The sequence below is a fragment of the Astyanax mexicanus genome, chromosome 3 (assembly GCF_023375975.1).
Source record: "Astyanax mexicanus isolate ESR-SI-001 chromosome 3, AstMex3_surface, whole genome shotgun sequence".
NCBI lineage: Eukaryota > Metazoa > Chordata > Actinopteri > Characiformes > Acestrorhamphidae > Astyanax > Astyanax mexicanus.
Window position 1 is genome coordinate 50,621,842 of NC_064410.1, and position 20,966 is coordinate 50,642,807.

At 38.0% G+C, this 20,966-nt stretch overlaps 2 protein-coding genes across 3 annotated transcripts in view; one reads left to right on the forward strand and one right to left on the reverse strand.

Moving 5' to 3' along the window:
• rad21b (RAD21 cohesin complex component b) overlaps positions 1-20,966 on the reverse strand; it is a 634,821-nt gene that overhangs the window by 313,802 nt on the left and 300,053 nt on the right. The window lies entirely within an intron of this gene.
• The window catches only part of LOC103038962 (uncharacterized), a 59,881-nt gene that overhangs the window by 25,214 nt on the left and 13,701 nt on the right, over positions 1-20,966 (forward strand). Inside the window, exons 32-49 of one of the 2 annotated variants that reach the window (XM_022683292.2) lie at positions 8,604-8,737; positions 8,844-8,951; positions 9,329-9,386; positions 9,488-9,601; positions 9,938-10,042; positions 10,126-10,203; positions 12,739-12,872; positions 13,107-13,229; positions 13,339-13,384; positions 15,641-15,697; positions 15,967-16,026; positions 16,149-16,256; positions 16,391-16,509; positions 16,626-16,736; positions 17,998-18,055; positions 18,761-18,859; positions 19,121-19,222; positions 19,329-19,937. In XM_022683292.2, coding sequence (XP_022539013.2) covers positions 8,604-8,737; positions 8,844-8,951; positions 9,329-9,386; positions 9,488-9,601; positions 9,938-10,042; positions 10,126-10,203; positions 12,739-12,872; positions 13,107-13,229; positions 13,339-13,384; positions 15,641-15,697; positions 15,967-16,026; positions 16,149-16,256; positions 16,391-16,509; positions 16,626-16,736; positions 17,998-18,055; positions 18,761-18,859; positions 19,121-19,222; positions 19,329-19,937 — 2,223 coding nt within the window. The remainder of the gene's footprint in view (positions 1-8,603; positions 8,738-8,843; positions 8,952-9,328; positions 9,387-9,487; positions 9,602-9,937; positions 10,043-10,125; positions 10,204-12,738; positions 12,873-13,106; positions 13,230-13,338; positions 13,385-15,640; positions 15,698-15,966; positions 16,027-16,148; positions 16,257-16,390; positions 16,510-16,625; positions 16,737-17,997; positions 18,056-18,760; positions 18,860-19,120; positions 19,223-19,328; positions 19,938-20,966) is intronic. The other variant, XM_007245692.4, reaches the window with a different exon arrangement.

A 20,966-nucleotide genomic window follows, 5' to 3' on the forward strand; every position in this document is an offset into this window, starting at 1 on the left:
AAGGCATTTTTGAAAACAGGAAGAGGAGGTACAGGATGCAACTGCAGCTTTACAAGAGAAATGGGTTGTGGATGCGATGGCAGGATGTAGAAAAGAGGAAAATCACCTGGTGAGATTTGTGGGCATTGGATGCATATCAAGTTTTTTGCTAGGAGCTGTTCATGATGATCATGAAACACTGCAAGACCTTGAGCCCTGGGTAGTGGGTAGGTGAAGGTTTTTGAGTTTTTGGCAGCTGTGGGCAAGAAATGTTACGCATTGCATTGTTGTATTCTGAGAGCAGAGTAGTTAAAATATATGACTTTAAATGAATGGTTTATTTTATAAAGATAACTGTGCCATTTAAGGATAAGATCGATGGAGCTGATGAAAGGAAAGGTTTGAGAGATTCATATTTGTTGGCTGAGGTAAGCACATGGGTGGCAGCCTTATGTAAAATGAGTAGCGATGGGTGTTGGTGGTTTTGCACCACATCTGTGTTTGTGGATTTCGGGTTCAGAGGTCAGGTGCTGTGTGCAGTCATGAGTGAACGCTCTAAAGTAGCTGAAAAGATCTAGTCATTGGTTGTGGATTAAAAGGAATGAGGTTGTTTGGAGAAGGGCACGAAACGTAGGCTGTTTACGTGTAATGTTGGGGATAATTGTATGTGTGGATAAAATCTTGTCATGCCCTATGTGGTAAGCCTAGTGAACCAGAATTAACTGCTGAACCTTCTGGAGGTGTTGTGAGCCTAATTCACCAAAACACTGACGAAGGGAGGTGCCAACCTGATGACTCCTGTCAAAAGCTTAAGCATTGGTAGGAGAATAGTACATTTTGAAAAGGGACGTTTAGTTGTTGTCTGTGTCAAATGTTGCTGATCGGATCGTAAACGGACAGAAACTTAGCTGTAAGGTGGAGGAGGTTACTAGTGTCACGTAGTTGAAAGTATGCGGCCGTGAAAAGGTAGATGACTGGCTGTCTAGCTTTGCCAACAGGCCAGTGCTCTTGCTATAAATGTATTTTTTAATGTAACTGTCAGACAAATTCTGAGCAAGGAACAACATGGTTACCGTGTGGGGCTTGAGGCAGGATCTCTCTGCGTTAACAATGTTTATATTCAATATTCAGCTTGGAAAATTAGGCTGGATGGTTGTGCTTTAAAATGGGATCTTTCTATTTTGTTGCCACTGTTTTGAAACAAAGTAAACATACCAGCTCATTCTCGTTGATTGTTCTACTCACTAATTTGGCTTAAAGCCAAAAATGCTCCCACACCAGAGCCGTGGAATGCGCCTTTAAAACAATGTCCATCCAGACTAAACAACTCTAAACCTTCTCTAAAGCTGTTAATACTATTAGCCCCACATACGTTTGCAAGCTAACACGTCTCCGCTGTGTTCACTGATTTCCTAACTGATAGATGTTGCTGTCGGACCGATCCAGCGCGAGAGCAGCGCACCGCACCTTGCTGAAATCTAGCTTTTTATTTAAAGTCCCCTCTCTCGCTTCTTCAGCAAAGGTGTGAAAGTCTAACTGATGTAGAGAAAAGGTGGTGATCATTTGCTCATTAATATCAAGGCTAAAGCTTACAGTAAGATCAGAGTGTACTATTAACGGAAATGATTTATATCATGCAGGACAGTACAGTGTGTTCCTTCCAGTATGATCTATTCTCTGAAAGCTTCTAGGCTGCTTTTACCACTAAAATCAAGATTAATAACCATAAGACAAATAAGAGTATATATGGATTATTATTGTAAATCGAGCGAGTAGAACAGGGCATATGGAGTATAGGAAAAAGGAATCTGAATGCAGGATAACCATCTTACAGTATTGTGTTACTAATAAAGACCAAAACCAGTGTAATATTTACCTGCCAACAGATCAGTGGGGATGCTGGCCATTGATGGTTGCATTTTGTTGAAAGACTTCTATTGACTTTAAAATAATGTGTATGTTCTTGTACCAAATTATTCTCTGGTCTAATTGCATGCAAGGTTTGCTTCCTTCCTGTTTCCAGAGGCCCTTGCATCATAGAGAGTTTAGAGCTTAAAGAGTGGTACTTTTTAAAGATGCTTTTTGAAGTATTTTTTTTATTATTATTATTTTTTTTTTTAAGATAATTTGTTTCATATCTCTTGCATGCTGTGAACATGAGGCTTGCAACTTGCAGACATCAGTAGGTGCTGAGTATCTCCTGTAGTGATCCTTTGCTAAACCTCTAATGCAGCCATCTTTATCGCTTGCTTATTTTACGTTTTTTTTCCCCTTAAGTTTTTTGCAGATTGACTGCATGCTTATTTGGATTTAAATTAAGTGACTGGGTTGCAATAAATAATTAAAAGAAGGAGAACTAAAATTGTCCACCAAAATTATGGGAGGGACAGCATCAATACAGAAAAGGCACTTTTTTTGTCCTCCATTTTAGCTACATTCACACTGCAGGTAAATATGGCTCAAATCTAGCTTGAAACATTTATGTCATTAACACAAATGTGTAGTTTGCATCACTTACAAAGCACAAATCTTTCAGTCGCGTAGTAAATTTGTTTATTTTTAAAAAGCTTGTATGAACAATCTAAAATAAACCTCCAATTTAGTCAGAAAATCTGATGTCACTTCTACCTGCTGTGGGAACATAGCCTTTGATACAAGGATATTGGTCTCATCTGTCTGCAAGATCAGTTAAGGTCCTTTTTAGGTGCTTCTGTTATCTGCATTTAGTTTTTCTATGGCTAGTAGTCTCTTGACAAACACCTGCCTTCTAAAGGCTGTTTCTGATTTGCTCAGTAGATAATTAAGGAGTAGTGAGGATTCTTCTGCCATCAGCAGTGGAGGTCTTTCTTGGCCTACAAGTTGCTTGGCAGTTGAGCTCACCCCTGCACTTTTATCTTCTTTATGGTGGTCTACATAGATTTAGGTACATGGGTTTGTAAAGTCTGTGACCACAGTCTCAAATAGGTTTAAAGCCTTTTAATAGCTTAGTAGCTAATTTGATGTTCTTTGGTGTTCCTGAGTTTGTGTGACAGTTTAAAAGCATTAAGTAGTTGTGGCCTGAAGGTTTGAGAAGTGAGTTGGGACTGGAAGATCATCACTTTAACTCTCTGGACGTGCAGGAAGTGATGGTTGGAACAGTGTTTCTGTCTTCAATTCCAATTAAATTTTATTTATATAGCGCTTTTTACAACAAAAGTTGTCACAAAGCAGCTTTACAAAGAAAAAAACAGGTCCACGCCTCTTATGAGCAGCACCACAGAGATGCCAATTATTGTTGTGACACGGTGGCAAGAAAAAACTCCCTTACATTAAGAGGACGAAACCTCAGTCAGAGAAATCCCCCTCGGGTCGACCTGCTTAATAGAAACAAACAGTACAGTACAACAGAACAAAACAACAGTACAGAGAGATAATTTGGAGCTATAGCTAATGTAACAGGTACTAGTTTATGACACAGCGGGCAGTGGAGAGCCAGACGGGGCAACATCAGAGACGGGGCAACATCAGGAAAAGGGCATCTCGATACATGTAAAAGAGATAAATCCAGACAAAACAAATTCCATCCCTCTGCCTTTCTGTGTTCTTTATGTAATGCCCGGATCAAACTACAAGATTTTAGCCCGATTTTGACCCGATTTTCTCGGCGCCGACACATTGCGTGCGTCGGATCCGAATTTCAGTGTCGCGAGTGACAAAGGTCCGTGTAGTGTGACACAGTCAAAGAGCAGTAATTTGACGTGAGCGACGGCGTCGGAGCGTCTGACAGAAAGACTAGCATGTTAGAATTTTTTGTATTTTATCGCTTAGTTTGACATGCTGCTCCGCGACCTGCTCCCTGACCAATAGGAAGACAGAGCGCTGGCACTGAAACCTAAGTACCTACATCTTTACCTTACCTTAAGTTCCCTCTGGAGTACAAAAAACATGTAATGTCCATTTGGGTCACCCAAAAAATGAGCCCAAAGTCGCTTTTACCCCTTTTTTTTTTTTTTTTTTTTTAAGTTTCTTCAGCACAAAAGCACTACCCTCACACAAAGGGCTTCTGTAGCCATGATTGTCAGATTCTGTTCTTCTCCCCCGCGATGACCTACGAACTCACGCGAGGACGCATATGAAGATTGGTCAGTGACTAATGTGTAGTGTTGCCAGTCCCCCGAGAACGACGCAAACTGAAGATAACTGCTGAATCTGACATAGTGAACATTGTGAGGGACAAAAATGTGGTGTAGTCTGAGCTTGGCATAAAACAGAGAATATAACATTATCAGAGTGTGGCTAATGACTCCGGCAGATCTGAATAAAACCGCCTAACTAAAGGCAAAGAGCCAGAAGGTAACAGACACGGAGGCTCCCTGAAACGCCGACATCCTTCGACTCCACCTACCACAAACCTGAGTGACCGTGTGCAGTGGGAGAACAACACCAGCATCTCAGTTTACCACAATCCCCTATGTCCATGAACCCCTGGATCTGCAGCCTTATCTAAAGGAAAAAACATTAATTACCTAAAACTAAACTAGAGTAAGTTTTTAGTCTAGACTTAAAGATTGAGTGCCGAACATATTCAGGGAGATTATTTCAGAGTTTGGGAGCTTTATAAGAGAAAGCTCTTCCTCCTGCAGAGCTCCTCTGAATTCTGGGAGCTACTAAGAAACCAATACCTTGTGTTCCATGTTATCATGGTGGTTCATAATAGGAGATGATGGTCTATGTGGAATTTGACTGAAAGCCAGTGCAATGCTGATAGAACTGGACTAATATGGTCAAATTTTCAAGTTTTAGTAAGGACCCTGGCTATTGCATTTTGAACTAGCTGATGTTTATTTAAGTTACTGCAGAAACATCCCCACAGTAGTGCATTACAATAATCTAGCTTTGACCTAATGATGGCATGTACAAACCTTTCTCTGTCATGCAGGAATGAGGCATTTCTTAGCCTGCCAATATTACAGAGGTCTAGCAAAGCTGTTCTAGTAACATTAGATATGTGTTTATCGAATGCTAAATCTGAATCTATGATGACTGCAAGATTTTTAGCTGCTGAACCAGGTGAGACTGGGTAGTCCGCCAAATTTAACGTTAAGTCTGATTTATTTCTAGCAGCTTTGGGGTCTAATATGAGAAATTCGAAAACTATTTAATAGGTGAAAGTTGTGCAACATTTTATATCTTTTACCCATCCCTCGATTTTCTTTATTCTCACTCTATCATCTGTTTTGACTGATATGAAGAGCTGTGGGTCATCTGCATAACGATGAAAATTAAAATCATGTTTTCTTATGACTTTGCCCAGTGGGAGCTTATATAATGTAAATAAAAACAGTAAGGCAGTTCCAGTTATACTGACCATGTTCTCTAATCTTACTAAAAGAAAAGTATATGTTGTATCAAAAGCTGCACTTAGATTGAGAAGTAGATCTGGTTTCTTCGCAGTTAAGAGCAAAGTTGTTGGGCCACAACTTTTTATAAAATCTTAGAATTAAATATAAGGTTTGAAATAGGTCCATAGTTAGACAGTACACCAAGATCAAGATTTGGTTTCTTGATCAAAAGTTTAATTACTGCTGTTTTAAAGGCTTTAGGTACATGCCCCAGGGTGAGCAATGAGTTATCATTAACAGTGGTTTCTAAGGTTCAGTACCTGCCTGGTTTTTAGTCAGTTTTGAAATAACACTAAAGAGAGCTCTAGGATTATTTTTATCAGTCTCGATTTGTGAGGCCAGATACCCTGAGTGGGCTTTATTAAGTTATTTTCTATATTCAAAAAGACTGTCTTTAAACGCAGAGTGAAACACTTCCAGCTTTTTCTGTCTCTGTTTTATGTCTCTCTGTTTTAAGGGGTGCTACACCATCTAAGGTGGAGCGAAAGGCATTTTATAAACATTCGGTTCGTTTGTCTAATTCTAATGGGCCTACAGGAGAGTACATTTTGTAGTTGATTTTTATCTGTAAATTGGTGGACTGTAAAGGGCATTTATTGAACATTTGATAGAGTAGCTGGGGGATGTTTGTGTGTATTATGAGTTTGTTTGTGTGTATTAAGATGTTACTTAAATTAAATAAGGTAGTGATCTGAAATTAAGGTTATCTATGCTAACACCCAGGGTCAAAACTAAATCCAGAGTATGATTACAGTAATAAGCAGTCTAAAATTGATGTGAAATGTCTTTTTTTATGAATCATCCCATTTTTCAAAATGAATGTTGAAGTCTCCTACTATAATAATTTAATCCCTACATACTGCTAAATCTGCAACATAATCACTAAATTATTTAGAAAATTTGATATAGGGCGTTGGTGGTCTGTAGATATTAATTAAAGAAAATGCATTCTTTTTTTTGTTACTATTATATTGGTGTAAAGGAGCACAAAAGAAGTAAAATTATCACAGTGTCTCTGATTGCAAACTAAGGTATCACATTCTCGGATTGTGTAATATAATTCTAGCCTGTAGGGGTGGCTTAATTTAATGTAAAATATTTATTTGGCCTAATTCAGGTTTCTGTCAGGCACAGAACATTGAATTTCTGATCAGTAATGATTTCAGTCACTATAACTGCTATTGAATTTAGAAATTTTGTGTTAAGATAACCAATGTTTAGGTTTGAAGGGCTAGTGCTACAGTCTTGGTACGATTGTTTGATAAAAGTTTGATAAGAGTTTTTCACAGCTACAGTAACTTTTAGCCAAGGCCCCTAACCCCCAAATGCATTCTGGCAGCCTGTAGCTGGCAATGCATTAAGAAACTCGTTTGGTGCATTGGTTGTGTACAGCTTCAGAAAATAAAGCTACAGTGTGCTAGCGTGTGTAACACACAAAACTGTTGGGACAGTGCTTGCACCCAGCTATTTACCCGTCTGCTGGTGTGTAACCCATACAGATAGGGGTAATTAAGTACTTGCTGCACATTAATGAATATGCTCAAAAAAGACAGTTGGCAAAACCTTGCCCTAACCCTAACCCTAACCTAACCCTAACCCTAACCCTGACCTCAGCAAACTCAACAGGTCAGTTTGTGAAGTTACGTTTGCAGAGTAGCCAGCTGTCTATAAAAATGCAAGTATATCACTAGCCTTAAAAAATGGCTTAGACGTGCACAGCCTATATAATGCCATAAGATGGTCATGTCTAGTAAAATGGATTATTTGTATGCACAAAAGCAATGCATATAGCATGCAGGCTGTGGTTTTATTCCCCTCTGTTTTGTAGAAATTAAGAAAGTTGTGTCGTCAAAGTTAACTAGAGTCTGCGCTGTAGGGATCAGAGGTGTAGCCAGACTTTCCTTCACCCATACCAAGTGTCTCAGACTGTCTTTAGTTTATATACCATGTTGATGTCTGATCACGACACATTTGTAGAAGTGCATTGCTCAAGCAAAGAACTTTTCTGAGGGAAACATTAGTTAATAAATCTCAATTTTTACAAACAGCATAAGAATGTGTATAAAAGTGAAATTCAGGACCATTATTACCTTCAGAAGAGGTTGACCAACAAAGTAGGTTACAAAGTAAGCCTGGGTAGCTACAGTAAGCAGCAAAAGGCCTTTTTCACAACATTAATGTTGTGTGAGCAGATGAGCTCAAAAAGGATGTTAAATGAGAAGCATTATACATTATAAAAAAAATGATACCAGTTAACTATTAGCCGTCTCCCTTGACACCAGCAGTCTGTAACCTAGCTAGCATTGGGCCGACAATTGCATCCGGAGGGGTGTGAATGTAATAACTAGGGACTCGAGTAAACGATAACCATATTCCACATATCATATTAAACAACAGAACCTACTCACTCTAACCAGCACAGTCCCATCCATCTGTTATTGAAAAAATTAATAATTTAGCTCTGAATTACTGAGGTGTATTCTGTACTATGGATGTTTGTCACTTCTTGTTTGTGAGGCCTTTAGCCCAGATAAGTTCATGTGTCCAGCTAAACTATTTCTGAGAAGTCCATTTCTATACATGATTGGCATGTCACATGTGGTTTCAGGTAAACAACATGCCGCTTCTCAAAAGGTCATATTTACATATATGGTAAAGCTGTAAATAGGGTGGTTGGAATTCTTTAGGTATGAGAGCTATAGGAGTGACTGTGAGGGACTATTTAAACGGTTTAGACCACAAGACTGGGAGAGAGAGAGAAAACCTGGGACACCGAGAATTGACACGCTCTCTCCCACACATTAACATTCCAGTTAAGAGGGCAGTGTGCACTGAGTTTTATTTCAAGAAACAACAGCCTTCCAAGAACACCCAAAGAGGAGTCACAAGAGACAAGAAGACACAACATTACCATTAACATTGCCAGTTAGCCATTGTTGCCAATTTGCTATTGAGAGTATCTTATTAAAAAAACCCTCAGACCAGCTTGATTTTTTATACTTGTATACTAAGAACAATAAATTGGATTTGGATTTTCTTTATTTTGGACTATTTTATTTTATTTAATCTTCAGCCTTAATTATTGCAGCCTGTGTGCAACACTACATTCCTAACGATGTGACCTTGTGATTAGGCTTTTAATTGTAATTCCAGTAAACTTTCAGTAAACAGTGATGCTTTTTGCTTGACTTTTTTTTTTAAACCATTGTTTGTTTGTTTTTGTTTTTTTTGTGTGCATTTTAGGTTTGAGTTCTGTTGTTGAGTGTCACACTGATGGGAAGCCACCATATTACCTGTGTATTTCATGCACAGAGAGAGTTAAAGAGGACTCCATAATTGAACACCTGACCAATCGTGAACATCAAAAAATGTATCTGGTAAATATAGACACCCTGCCAACAGTATTAATCCAAGTTTTATAACTAACCTCAATACAGATTGCTGTTTACACTCGTGTTGGTTTTATCTTTGTGTTCTCTTTAGAGTTCTATAAAATACACTCCTCTGCTGGCCAAAAAAAAGTTGAAGACAAAATGGTTGAAATTCAGTGCCGTTATGTTGGAGAAGAGAGATGGATATGGAGAAGCACAGGTGTTTTTGTTTTTTTACATTGCTTCCTTTTTTTGCTGTTCTTCAGCTCCTCTGCCAGCTTATTAACGGTCTGACATTTCAAGCAAAAACTTGAAAGTCTGACTTATATGCCGTCTTTCAGTGAATAAGAGTTTCATTCTTTGACATAACCTTAAAAGTAGACAATCATGTTTTTAGGTTGTATACTTGAAATACTTTCTATTTCTAATTCATTTTAATAACTTTAATGATTTTTAAATAAATATAAACCATTGAACCTAATATATGCAAATTAAACTTGCTCCTAATTTGATTATTTACAATTTAAAGATTTTGCATGGTTGCATACAATATTTTTGTAACTTTTTCCCTTATTAATGCTTTTCCTTTCCTCTTAGATATTAGAGTTGAACGCTGAAGATTACAATCAGATCTTATATGCTCCCATTATAACTGGTGAGCAGAACAGTTGCATTTTTTTTTGAGAACTTTGATTGAATAATACTGGGCAATGTGCATATAACATTTCTTTTTTCTGTGATTTGTGGTATGTCAAGCATTGACAAAACTGAGGGACCTTCTGCAGGAAATGACGTCAGACATCAGTGACCAAAACACAATGGCAGCTTTCTCATCTGTTGGCTCCAAATGTGACGAGAGGCTACAAGGCAGTAAAATATTTAAATCTGATTTAACTTGTAGCTATGTAACATTTATTTTACCTCTGTATTGAATGCTCTATTAATTTCATATAATCTTTTAGTGCTTATAACACTGGTGTTAATTCTATTTGGTGTGCTACCAGTAAATATTTTTAATTGTTTGTTGAGATTGGTTAATCTTCTATAAATTGCAGTTATCCTATAAATTGCAATTACTTTGAAACTATTAAACATTAAATGACAAAATAAAAGTGCATATATTTCAGTAATTATGGGAAACATTTCTGTATCAGTTCGTCTACAGAAGTGCATGACTAATTGCTGCATGTTGTGTGTCGTTTCCAGCAATCAAAAACACCATGAGAGCAACAGAGAATGATAAACCTTGTGATCCACTCAGAGAAACAGTGGTAAAGGAGGACTCCAAATCTGACACAATAATTAAACACGGTGTGTACAAAAAAAAAGTTTTCATAATTTTTATACAATCAAAAAAACCTGTTTATTCATAATTATGTTAATTTTTGTTCTAGACTCTGATGATCCTGTTCGGAGTTCACCTCATTTATGGTCTTACCTCACAAGTCCTGCCAGAACAGAGCCTGTAATCGGTTAGTACTTCTTAAAAATATTATTTAATCAAGAGATCCCTTGAGAATAAAATATCGTTTTAAGAGAGACATCAATGTTAATCATATAATATGCATGAATTAAAATGTATATATTTGTAGTGTCATTGGTAAGAACATTGATGATGAAGAACCCAGGATGCCTGCAGAGAGATTACCACCAGTTTGATTTTCCATCCTCCGTTTCTTAGTTTACAAACTCCCACCTATATAGCTAATGTTTTTTTTTTTTTTTTTTTTTACTGAAGCTGGAAGAATTTACCTGATCTCATTCCTAAAAAAACATGTGGAAACGAGAGGCCCCTCTCTTTCGTACAGGCATGTCCTGGGAAGGACAACAAAAGGCCAACACCATATTTGAAAAACCTTATCATGAAATAAACACTAGTGTAGCTGCATATGCATATTCCACCTTCAACAATTTGGAAAGAGGAAATGCTTAGCTGTGCATGTGCTGTATATTTTAATATAGTCCTTTTACCATTTTCTTCAATGGTTAAGACCCTTCAGAGAAAGTATTAGATGGCTGGATATTCTCAACGCTGCTCATTCTCGTTTTCATTCTGACATGGTGGGGATGGGCTGTTAGTGTTATTTGTTCTTGTATGAGTAGATCAGACTCAGTAGAGCTGCTGTGAATCCACTCACTCCACTCTATTATACACTCCTACCTACAGTGTTACAGTGTAAGTTTGGGCACCCCTGATCATTTTCATGATTTTCCTTTATAAATCATTGGTTGTTTTGAATCAGCAATTTCAGTTAAATATATCATACAGCAGATGAACACACTGATGTGAAAGGGAAGTTTATAGGATTTACAGTTTGCAATGTTTCTTTAAATAAAATTAGACTGGTACATAAATTTGGACACCCTTGTTGTTTTTTAATTTGAATACCTTTAGCGCTAATTATTGAAAAACAATTTTTTTGGTAAGCTCACTGACCCTTGACCTTTTATACACAGGGAAATCCAATTATGAGAAAGGGTTAGGGTGGCCAATTGCAAGTTTTTCTTCTCTTTGCATTTTCTGTGGCAACATTAGAGCCCCAGAACAACTCTCAGATGACCTGAGAACAAAGTAATTGTAGTGGGAGGCCATGAAAAATCTCAGCTAAGCAGAGGCGAAGGATGCTGAGAACAGTCTATCCAGCATCGTGCGGAAGGCAGTATACACCCTGGACAGACCGCCAATCCATCACAGGGCAGACAGACACAGACATACAAACACAATTGGAGGGCAATTTCAACCAATACCCAATTGGCCTGAACGTGCCTTCTTTGGGCTGTGAATGGGTTTCTCCGAGCGCTTTGTTTTTTTTACCAGACACTGGAAGAACTACAAACTCTTTCACTTTTCAAATATCACTGTGTTGGTCTGCTATATGATGTATTGAATTAAAACTCTAAATCTACTGATCTGAACAACCAATGATTTATAAAAGAAAAGCATGAACATTATAAGGGTGCCCAAACTTTTTCATACCACTGTAGCTGCTCCACCTTTTAGATGTGAAGTCAAAGACAGAAGCTCAACTGTTACTGCACAGTTTGTGTTGGTCATCCTGCAGATACAGGAATATTTAAGGTGTAGCTAACCTCCCTGGATGTAGATGGAAGGAACAGTTGGTGGTAGACTGCAACAAAGGATTCTTCAAATGACAAAACCTGCCATACAGATTCAAGTAGTGACCCCTTGCACTATTGATCACGCTAGAGAGTTCTGAATACAGCAGTTGGGAGAATGCACCTTTCAAGCGTAGGAGTTCTAAAGCAATTGGAAAAAGAAAAGTGATCTCAAATGTCTGTCCAGTGATGTTGAGAGACCCATGTATTGTCACAATTGGTGAATAAATTTTGTTAGATACACTGCCTGGTAAAAAAAAAAAATCGCCACAAAAAAAAAGGTCACACACTCCAATATTTTGTTGGACCGCCTTTAGCTTTGATTGCAGCACACGTTCACTGTGGCATTGATTCAATAAGCTTCTGCAATGTCATTATTTTTTTCACCAAGATCTTGCAGCATTGATGATAGTAGAGTCTGACCGCTGCACAAAGTCTTCTCCTCACATCCCAAAGATTCTCAATGAGGTTAAGATCTGGATTCTGTGGTGAACAATCCATGTGTGAAAATGATCACATGCTCCCTGAATCACTCTTTCACAATTCCAGCCCCATGAATCCTGACATTGTCATCTTGGAATATACCATCAGGGTGACATCAGGGAAGAAAAAAAATCTATTGATGGTATAACCTGGTCTATATTAGTATATTCATGTAGTCAGCTGACCTCATTCTTTTAGCACATACTGTTGCTGAACCTAGACCTGAGCTTAGTTAAACCTAGGCGGTCACTTTTTTTTTTTTTTTTTTTTGGCCAGGCAGTGTATTATTGTTCAAGGGGTGTGCTAACAACCGTGACACATTGGCCCAGTCCTTGTGTGAAATTATCTATTTTTTCCCTTTTTTTTTTTTTTTTTTTTGAGTAAATCATTGTCTTTTCTCTATCCAGGCTTAAATATGGTAACAGAGTTCCGCAGTTTCTCTGGTCAGAACTCTTTCCTGTGCTCATGCTGTAATTCAATGCTGTCCACCAGGAGTTATGTAGGCCATTTGATAGGCCCACGCCACCGCTTCAACTACATGGTAAGCCAGTATACTCTTTCACCATATTGTTATATTTTGCTCATAGTGCCCCTGTGCTCATTATAACCCTGAGCTCAGTTTCACAAAAATGTCTTTGGGCTTCTCATATTATCTTGTAGAGGGAGCGTTCAGTCTTATTCCTACTTTTTGTATGATCATGCTTTAAGCAAACCCAGTCGTGCTGTTTTTGTCTAATATTATATGCCATTTGTTTTTTGTTTTTTTTTTCAACAGAAAGATAAACACCCACATCTAGTGGAAAAGTGGACAGACCAAGTCAGCTTGACCTCTAAAATCTCAGAGCTCAAGGAAAAAGCACAAATTGTGCAGGATCTCGAAGGCTGGGGACACTTCAAGGTTTTTATTGCTATTGTAACTGTAATGAGCTTTAAAAAGCTTCATTTTTATAATCTATAAAAAGATATTGTCATATTGTTAAGAAAATGTTTTGTGAAATGTTCTTGAGGTTGTGGAGAAGGACTCTCCTAAACAGAAGGAGCAGACTGCAACAAGTAAGAACAAATAGAAAACTATTTTTTTTACGTTTTTTTGTGTATTAGTAATGTAATAGTAATGTATAATGTGATATATATTAATAATCTGTTTATATAATGCCCACAGGAACAGATGGAAATTTTAGTGTTTTTAACAGCAAAGAACTGATTCTACCCCAATGGAGTAAAGGAAATAACTCCGAACGGTTAAGCTCAACTCTGCAAATATGGGCAAACAAAGGCATAACTAGAGGGAAACGAGCAGCATCAGGGGGGAGGGATAGTCAGGCTTACACCTTTATTATTCCTTCTCTTTACTTTTTAAAGGTCTCATTCCATCTGTTGCATACACATAGAATAATTATCTATATTCTGTTGGTTTATGAAGCCTCACCAATAGTCTAACATTAATTCCTCACTAGGTGTATTTACTGCAGCGTATGAAGCTTTTAGTTTCTTGTTCCCATTTCCCTTCCGCCTTAAAACACATTTCCATTCCACCTTAGCAGTTTACCTGCATTAAAACAAATATTATCTATGTTAAATCACAGTTCCCTTTTTAGACTGTAGTAGATAATAAATTGTTTTAAGAGTTTTATACATTTCTGCTTAGGGTGAGCAGAAATCACGAACGGTCCATATAAAACAGAACGTGGATTGCCATCCGAATGTTCTGTTCCACTTTAAAAGCGCCAAAAATAGTACCTACAACCTGGCTGACCCCCCAATACCCCCCATGATTTGCACCCTGAACCAACTGTTTTAAGCTGTACCATGTCTGAATGATATATGATGGATGCACAGCTGGAAGGTGGCTTATTTCCTGTGTCTCATGACTTCCCATGACCTCCCCCCTGAAAGCAAGCTGTGAGGCCCCATATACATAGACACCGCATTTGTCACTACCCGATTTGTGCCGCACATGCGCACTGCAAAATGAGCAGGGGGCACAGATCGGGCAGCCACGGCTGTCAACAGTTTTCGGCGCTGTGAGATCACTCATCAAGCTTAACTTCCGTTTTCTGAATTCTAGATAGACTGATAGGTGTTTTAAACTAATTATAATTGGAAAATAATCTGTTAAAATGTATAAGCCTGTGGTGTTTTTATTTATTTATTTTTACATATACCAAGTCTAATCTACTTCACATTTTATTAGTTTATCTTTCTGTAATCTAGATAGAGTGGGAGATAAATTACAAACAAAATACAAACATCAACCAGAAAATAATTTATAATTAATAATAATTATTAATTCATAATTATTAGTAATTGTCTTTGTCCTTGAGCAGTTGATATATAAACTGTGCATTTTACACTGTCAATTTAGAATTAAAATCCTTACTTGTGACAACACTGTGTACAAACTGTTTGCGACAGTGTGGGCGGAAGTACACCTTGGCATTACCTACCCAATCTGTGCCAGCATTGACTGACGCCGTCTGTTTGAGCTGGTATTTCAGCGTGGTCGCCATATTGGAGGAGGCAACCATGTGCCCCCAGTGCATTCATTTACACTGAGAAAGATGTTTATTACAACTCTACTAATTTTTATCCGATTTTCACATTGTTACAAACAGCAGAGATGTAGTAATGATTCAGGATGCTGTCACACATTAAAGTATTTTAGCATTAATAGGAGATATTTGTATATTATGCTCTTTTACAAAGACAGACATATGGTATGGCATATTAAGTGTAGAAATTAATTAATTTAATATTTATATGTACATACATACACATGCATAAATACACAGTAAAACGTGGAATCATCCAGAGATCTGATTTAAACCTATAATTACTTACACAAGATAGCCAACGCTAACTAGCTCTGTAAACAAGAGCTGTAAGCTCCGCCTGTCGGCGGTCCAGAGCCGAGGTGGGCGAGGCCATGAACTCACGGGTTGACATGGAGATTTTACATCTTTCACATCATGTATCTGAGCATTTTCTTTTACTATCTACTGCAGACAAGGCAGACTGAGAAACAGTTTCATATGCACCATGCATTTACAACTATAGTATAGAGAGACTATAGTATTTCACAAAGAACTAGAAAAAAAATTTATTCAAAAGACTCACTAGACCAAAGTAGGGGTTTGTTGTGACATAAATTAATCAGGCAAAGTAGTCTTTGGACTGTTTGACAGGTTTTGGATTCCCTCTTGCAGTTTATGATTCATTGAGAATATTTAAGGCTCTGAACAGGACAGACCAAACAATTCCATATGAAATGATATCTTTTTTGTTTACCTTAAGTATTGTTTGTTTTAGTTGCTGATTCAGCCACGGCACAGGAACCAGAACCTTTGCAGACCAGTAGAGACACAGGTGAGATACAGAGAGTTAACCATTACAGACACAGGAATTTACCTTGACCACCCCAAAAGAGGTCATTAAAAAGAGCTCAAAATGGTTACTCTCAACTTTGCAAATATGGGATAAGACAGACAAATTGAGAATGGTAGCTAACTTCAGGACCAGGGGGCTCAGAGTGCTCCAGCAGGCTAAACAATCATAGCTCAAACTACTTAACAGTTTATTAGTTGAGTGTTACTTTTTTGGCTTAAGATTTGTGTTTGTATTGATGTATGTTTAAGGTGCTGAGAATTTGACCAAAGCAGAGGAACCAGAACCTTCTCAGAGCAGTAGTGAAACAGGTGAGATGCAGAGAGATGACGAAATATAATTTTGTTAAATGATTAATTCTTATGATAACTAAGTTGTTGACCATCATGTTATAGTGTAGATATGCCAATAATTAATGCTTCTATTCAATTAGTGTGTACAGAACCACCGCAGCAGGACCAGAACCAGCAGAGACAAAAATCTACAACACAAACAAAAAATGCAAAAAAGATGATAAAGAAAAAGCGCACTTATTTAATTGGTCAGTACCACCTGATTGTGGACAACAGTGTTTATGTTATTGACATCATTATTCATTTTGACATATATATATATATCACTTTAGAAGGATTTTATTAAGAAGTGAAAACTTAATGATGTAAATTTATTTTGCAGGATTAAATTTTATTACATGTGTTTCACATGAAAAAAAGAAGCTGTTCTTCTGTGAACTGTGCTCTGTCAGGTGCTCTGTAGACCACATGTCTAGTGTGGCCCACAGAAAAGCCTATGTGGTAGGTCATGACCTTTTTCAGCATCGTATTTTTCTACATAATAGTAATTTCTCACTGTGTATTCCAATGATCTTTGGTGACTAAACGGGGAAAGCGATATGTCACCTGTCTTACAGCAACATAAATATCCAGGTTGGACTGCAAATGATGCAGTCCTGGAGAAGAAGCTGAATGAGATTGCTGTGCACTTAGCAGCAGTGGAGAAAAGCACAGGGATTGGGATGAAGGTAATTTAACTCAAACTGTTGGAAGTTTTTCAGTGAACTGGTTTATTAGGATCTTGGCTGCTACAAGGCTCTGGTCAGGGAACATAAATTCTCTCTAAACATAAGTGTCCATGAGTTACTGAGCAGTACAAGCACTACAAATAAGTAATTACAGTGGGTATGGAAAAAACTCCGACCCCTTTACATTTTTCCCTCTGTTTTCTCATTAATGTACACTAAGCACCCAATCTTGACAGAGAAAATGAAATAAAATTTAGAGATTTTGGCGAATTTATTTAAAAAGAAAAACTGAACTATCACATGGTCATAAGTATTCAGACCCTTTGCTGTGACACTCATATTTAACTCGCATGCTGTCCTTTTCATCTGATCCTCCTGGAGATGGTTCTGCTCCTTTACTGGAGTTCAGCTTTGTTGAATTAAATTTATTAAACTTGATTAGGAAAGGCACACACCTGTCTATATAAAACCTTACAGCTCACAGAGCATGTCAGAGGAAATGGGAATCATAAGGTCGAAGGAACTGCCCAACTGTCCTGACAGAATCCTCACCTGAGTGCAAGACATATGAAAGCCCACATGAAAGACTCCCAGACTATAGAAAAAGATTTTCTGGTGTGATGAGACGAAGATTGAACTTTTTGGTGTTAATTCTAAGCTGTATGTGTGGGGAAAACCAGGCACTGCTCCTCACCTGCCCAATACAACCCCAACAATGAAACATGGTGTAGGCAGCATCATGCTTTGGTGGCATCTTCAGCTGTAGGGAGAGAACAACTGGTTGCAATTGAAGGAAAAATGTATGTGGCCAAGTACAGAGATATCCTGAAAGAAAACCTCAGACTGGGCTGAAGATTCACCCTCCAACAAGACAATGACTCTAAGCACACAGATAAAATAACAAAGTGGTTTCGGAACAACTGTGACTGTTCTTGATTGGCCCAGCCAGAGCCCTGACCTAAACCCAGTTGAGCATCTCTGGAGAGACCTGAAAATAGCTGTCCACCAACGTTCACCATCCAACCTGACAGAATTGGTGAGGATCTGCAAGGAAGTATGGGTCCCCAAATGAAAAACTTGTTGCATCATTCCCAAGAAGACTTATGGCTGTACTAGTTCAAAATGGTGCTTCTACTCAATCATGAGCAAAGGGTCTGAATACTTATGACCATGTCTTATATATATTTATTTATTTATTTATTTATTTTCTTATTTTATATAAGAAAAAAAAAATAACGTTTTATTTTTCCATGTATACCAGAAACTACATGTCCCTGCTGAAGTCTTCACAGCTTTAAGGATCGCACCGGTCAGTGAAGGTATGCTCTACAATGTGTGTTATTTAGTTAAGCTAGTGTAAAGAAAAAAGGAACACATCTCCGAACCTGATTAAAAATGGTCGGTCTTTGTTACAAGAAGCGGTAACGAGATACATTGTTGTAACTTCTTGACTAAACACCAACTGATGAACACACTATACATACAAAACATTCTATGTCTTTGGTGAACTGTGTTGCTATTGTGGTGTCTTCTCTTGAAGGATGATTCTTGAAGAAATGAGACTTAACACACTGTCTTCTATTTTTATCAATCAGGTTAGGTTTTATTATAACAGGTTTTCCAGAAGTTACAGTGGAGAGAGAAAAAGTTCCCGATCCGAGGTGTCCAAAAATCTCTCTCCCTCTTTCTTTGTGCTACCAGGGTTTTATACATTAGACCAAGGCATATCACATATCTCTTTACCGTAAAAGGACATATATGTTCCAGGCATAAGTCCAGAAGTTTAAAGTTTAAACAGATGAGGGGTGTTTTTTGGCCCTTGGCCCACATTCCAACATTTACCCCAGGACCCTCACTCCAGGCAAACCCAGTACTCCAACAAACCGAATGACCCAGTATTCTTCTTGTACAGACAGACTCCTTATAGATTTTCATATGGAATACAGTGTTTTACCATTTTAATACACCACACTATGTTTTGTATTTGATGTATTTATTATTCTATTTTATTTTATTTTTGTCAGCCCTGTCTCAGCTGAAACTGCAGCAGACTAAACAGACTCAGCCGGACCTGAGAGCTAGCCTTGCCCCTCCCGAGCCCAGCTGTAACACTGAATCAGAGGGTAACTATTAAAGCAAATGATCCTTTCCTCCTTCAGGCTGCCTTCATTACTTTAAGTATTACTGAACTCCAGGTTCATGATTAAGTGTTGCAGCTGTACACCTGGTTAACATCTTAAGGTTTTGGCTTCGAGAGGGACTCCTTTTGATTTGAAATATATTCTTTGTAGCCTAACCCAAAAGTGGGTCACTGAAGCCACATTAACATTACAAGACTCAATACATTCTATAAATTTTTCTCCTTTTCTCTTTTATTTTTACAGAAACCAGTAATAATGTTGAGGATCCTACGCTCTGTTCTGCTGCAGCGAACAACTCTGTGCAGCAAGAGCAAACCCCTGTACCTGAGATGTCCGCGATAACAGGTGAGGTTTTCCTGCATCTAGATGATGTGAACTTCATTGTTTAATGATTTAATATTTTCCGTTAAATGAGCCAACTATAATATCCTTTGCCCTTTGTTTTCTTTAGATGAATCATCCAGTACTCTGAGTGGAAGCCATTCCTGTTCTGTTTCCTCTGTTCCGGTCTCCTCCCTACTCACTATATCAAATGTTCATACATTTGATAAGCATGAAGATATATCTTGTGATCCATCTTCCACAGACATCCATACTTCAGCTGAAATTTGCACTACACATTCTTTAAAAACATCAGTCACAGAGAGCATTACAGCAACTTCTATCCCTTTGCCCACTCTCCCACCTTTTGTCCCTGACCTGCCTCCCCTCCCCTTTTCTTCTGTTCATCAGTCACTTCCTGTCCCTGACCTATCCCCTGATTCTCAAATAGGAACAACCTCGCAGTGTCTGTCTTTAGCTTCAGACTTATATGAACCCATCTCCCCTGCACCTGTAAACAGGCCCCTCTCCCCTGCACCTGTATATGAGCCGGTCTCTCCTCCAACTCTGAATGAACATGTCTCTAGTCACGCTTCCTCTGCTAGCAGTCAGCCCTCGCCATATGTTGCTCCTCTGTATTCTCCTTCTTCTCCCACTCCATCTGACAATTCTTCTAAGTCCATGACTCTGCCCCAGCCCTTCAACAGTCATCTCACAGGGGGTGAAGATCACACAGATGGTAGGTTTTAGTTTTATTTTATCTTGTAAACTTTCAGCCTTAGTCTTTCTCAAATTTTACTCATATTGTTTAAAATTATCTTTCAGACCCAAGACACTGGCAGAGAAATACATACTTTCTTATATTTTTCCACCACTAATGAAAATTCATTGTGGAAAAATGTCCAACAGACTGTAATCTCACCAGTAAAGTGCAGTGGCATGCAAAAAGTTGGTCACCCCTAGTTAAAATGTCACTGGCCAGAATTTAAAGAATTGGAAAAAAACACCACCTGTTGGGTATGTCATCTCTCACTGACGTTGCAAGGCTACGGAAGCCTGTAGTGTTCTGCCCTTTTGTGCTCGTCTGTTGACAGTGACCTGTAAATGATGTAACTACTCCTGTGACAGTTTTTTATAGTTTGAGGTACATTTATTGGCCGAAAAATACAAAATATTTGAAAGAGAAAAAACCTATATCCTGCTTAAATGCATAAAAATAAGATGAAAATGTTAACAGAATTTACAGACTTTTTTTGTACTTTTTACATTTTTATTTGTACTTTGTTGTACTGGGTGTTTTTTTTTATCATACATCTTGTTATAAGAACAATTACCTGGCCATGGTAACTGTTGTCCAAGATTAGGTAGGATTTGTCTTTGAGATGATGTGTGGTTTACGGTTACAATTGACTCAAGTCCTTAGTTACTGAAGTCAGAAAATTGGCATGCAGCTGCTCTGCCTAATACTGTCGTGTTGTAAATATTTTAAAGAGGTGAATGTGTCTGTACTGTTTAGATATTATATGTGCATAGTGTCAATAAATATGGATATTAAATTATTGTCCAGCCCATATCATTTTAGTTAATCTGATTGGGTGAGCACAAACTGCTGATTATTGAGACATGATGAGCCTTTTCTAGGAATTATTTTAATCAAGCAATTGCCTAAATAAGTTATGTTGTGAGAAACAACAAAATTGACCAGACTCAGGATGCTGGTATTTTATTACAGAAGTAACAATGTAAAAATCTATCCATGACGTAATCC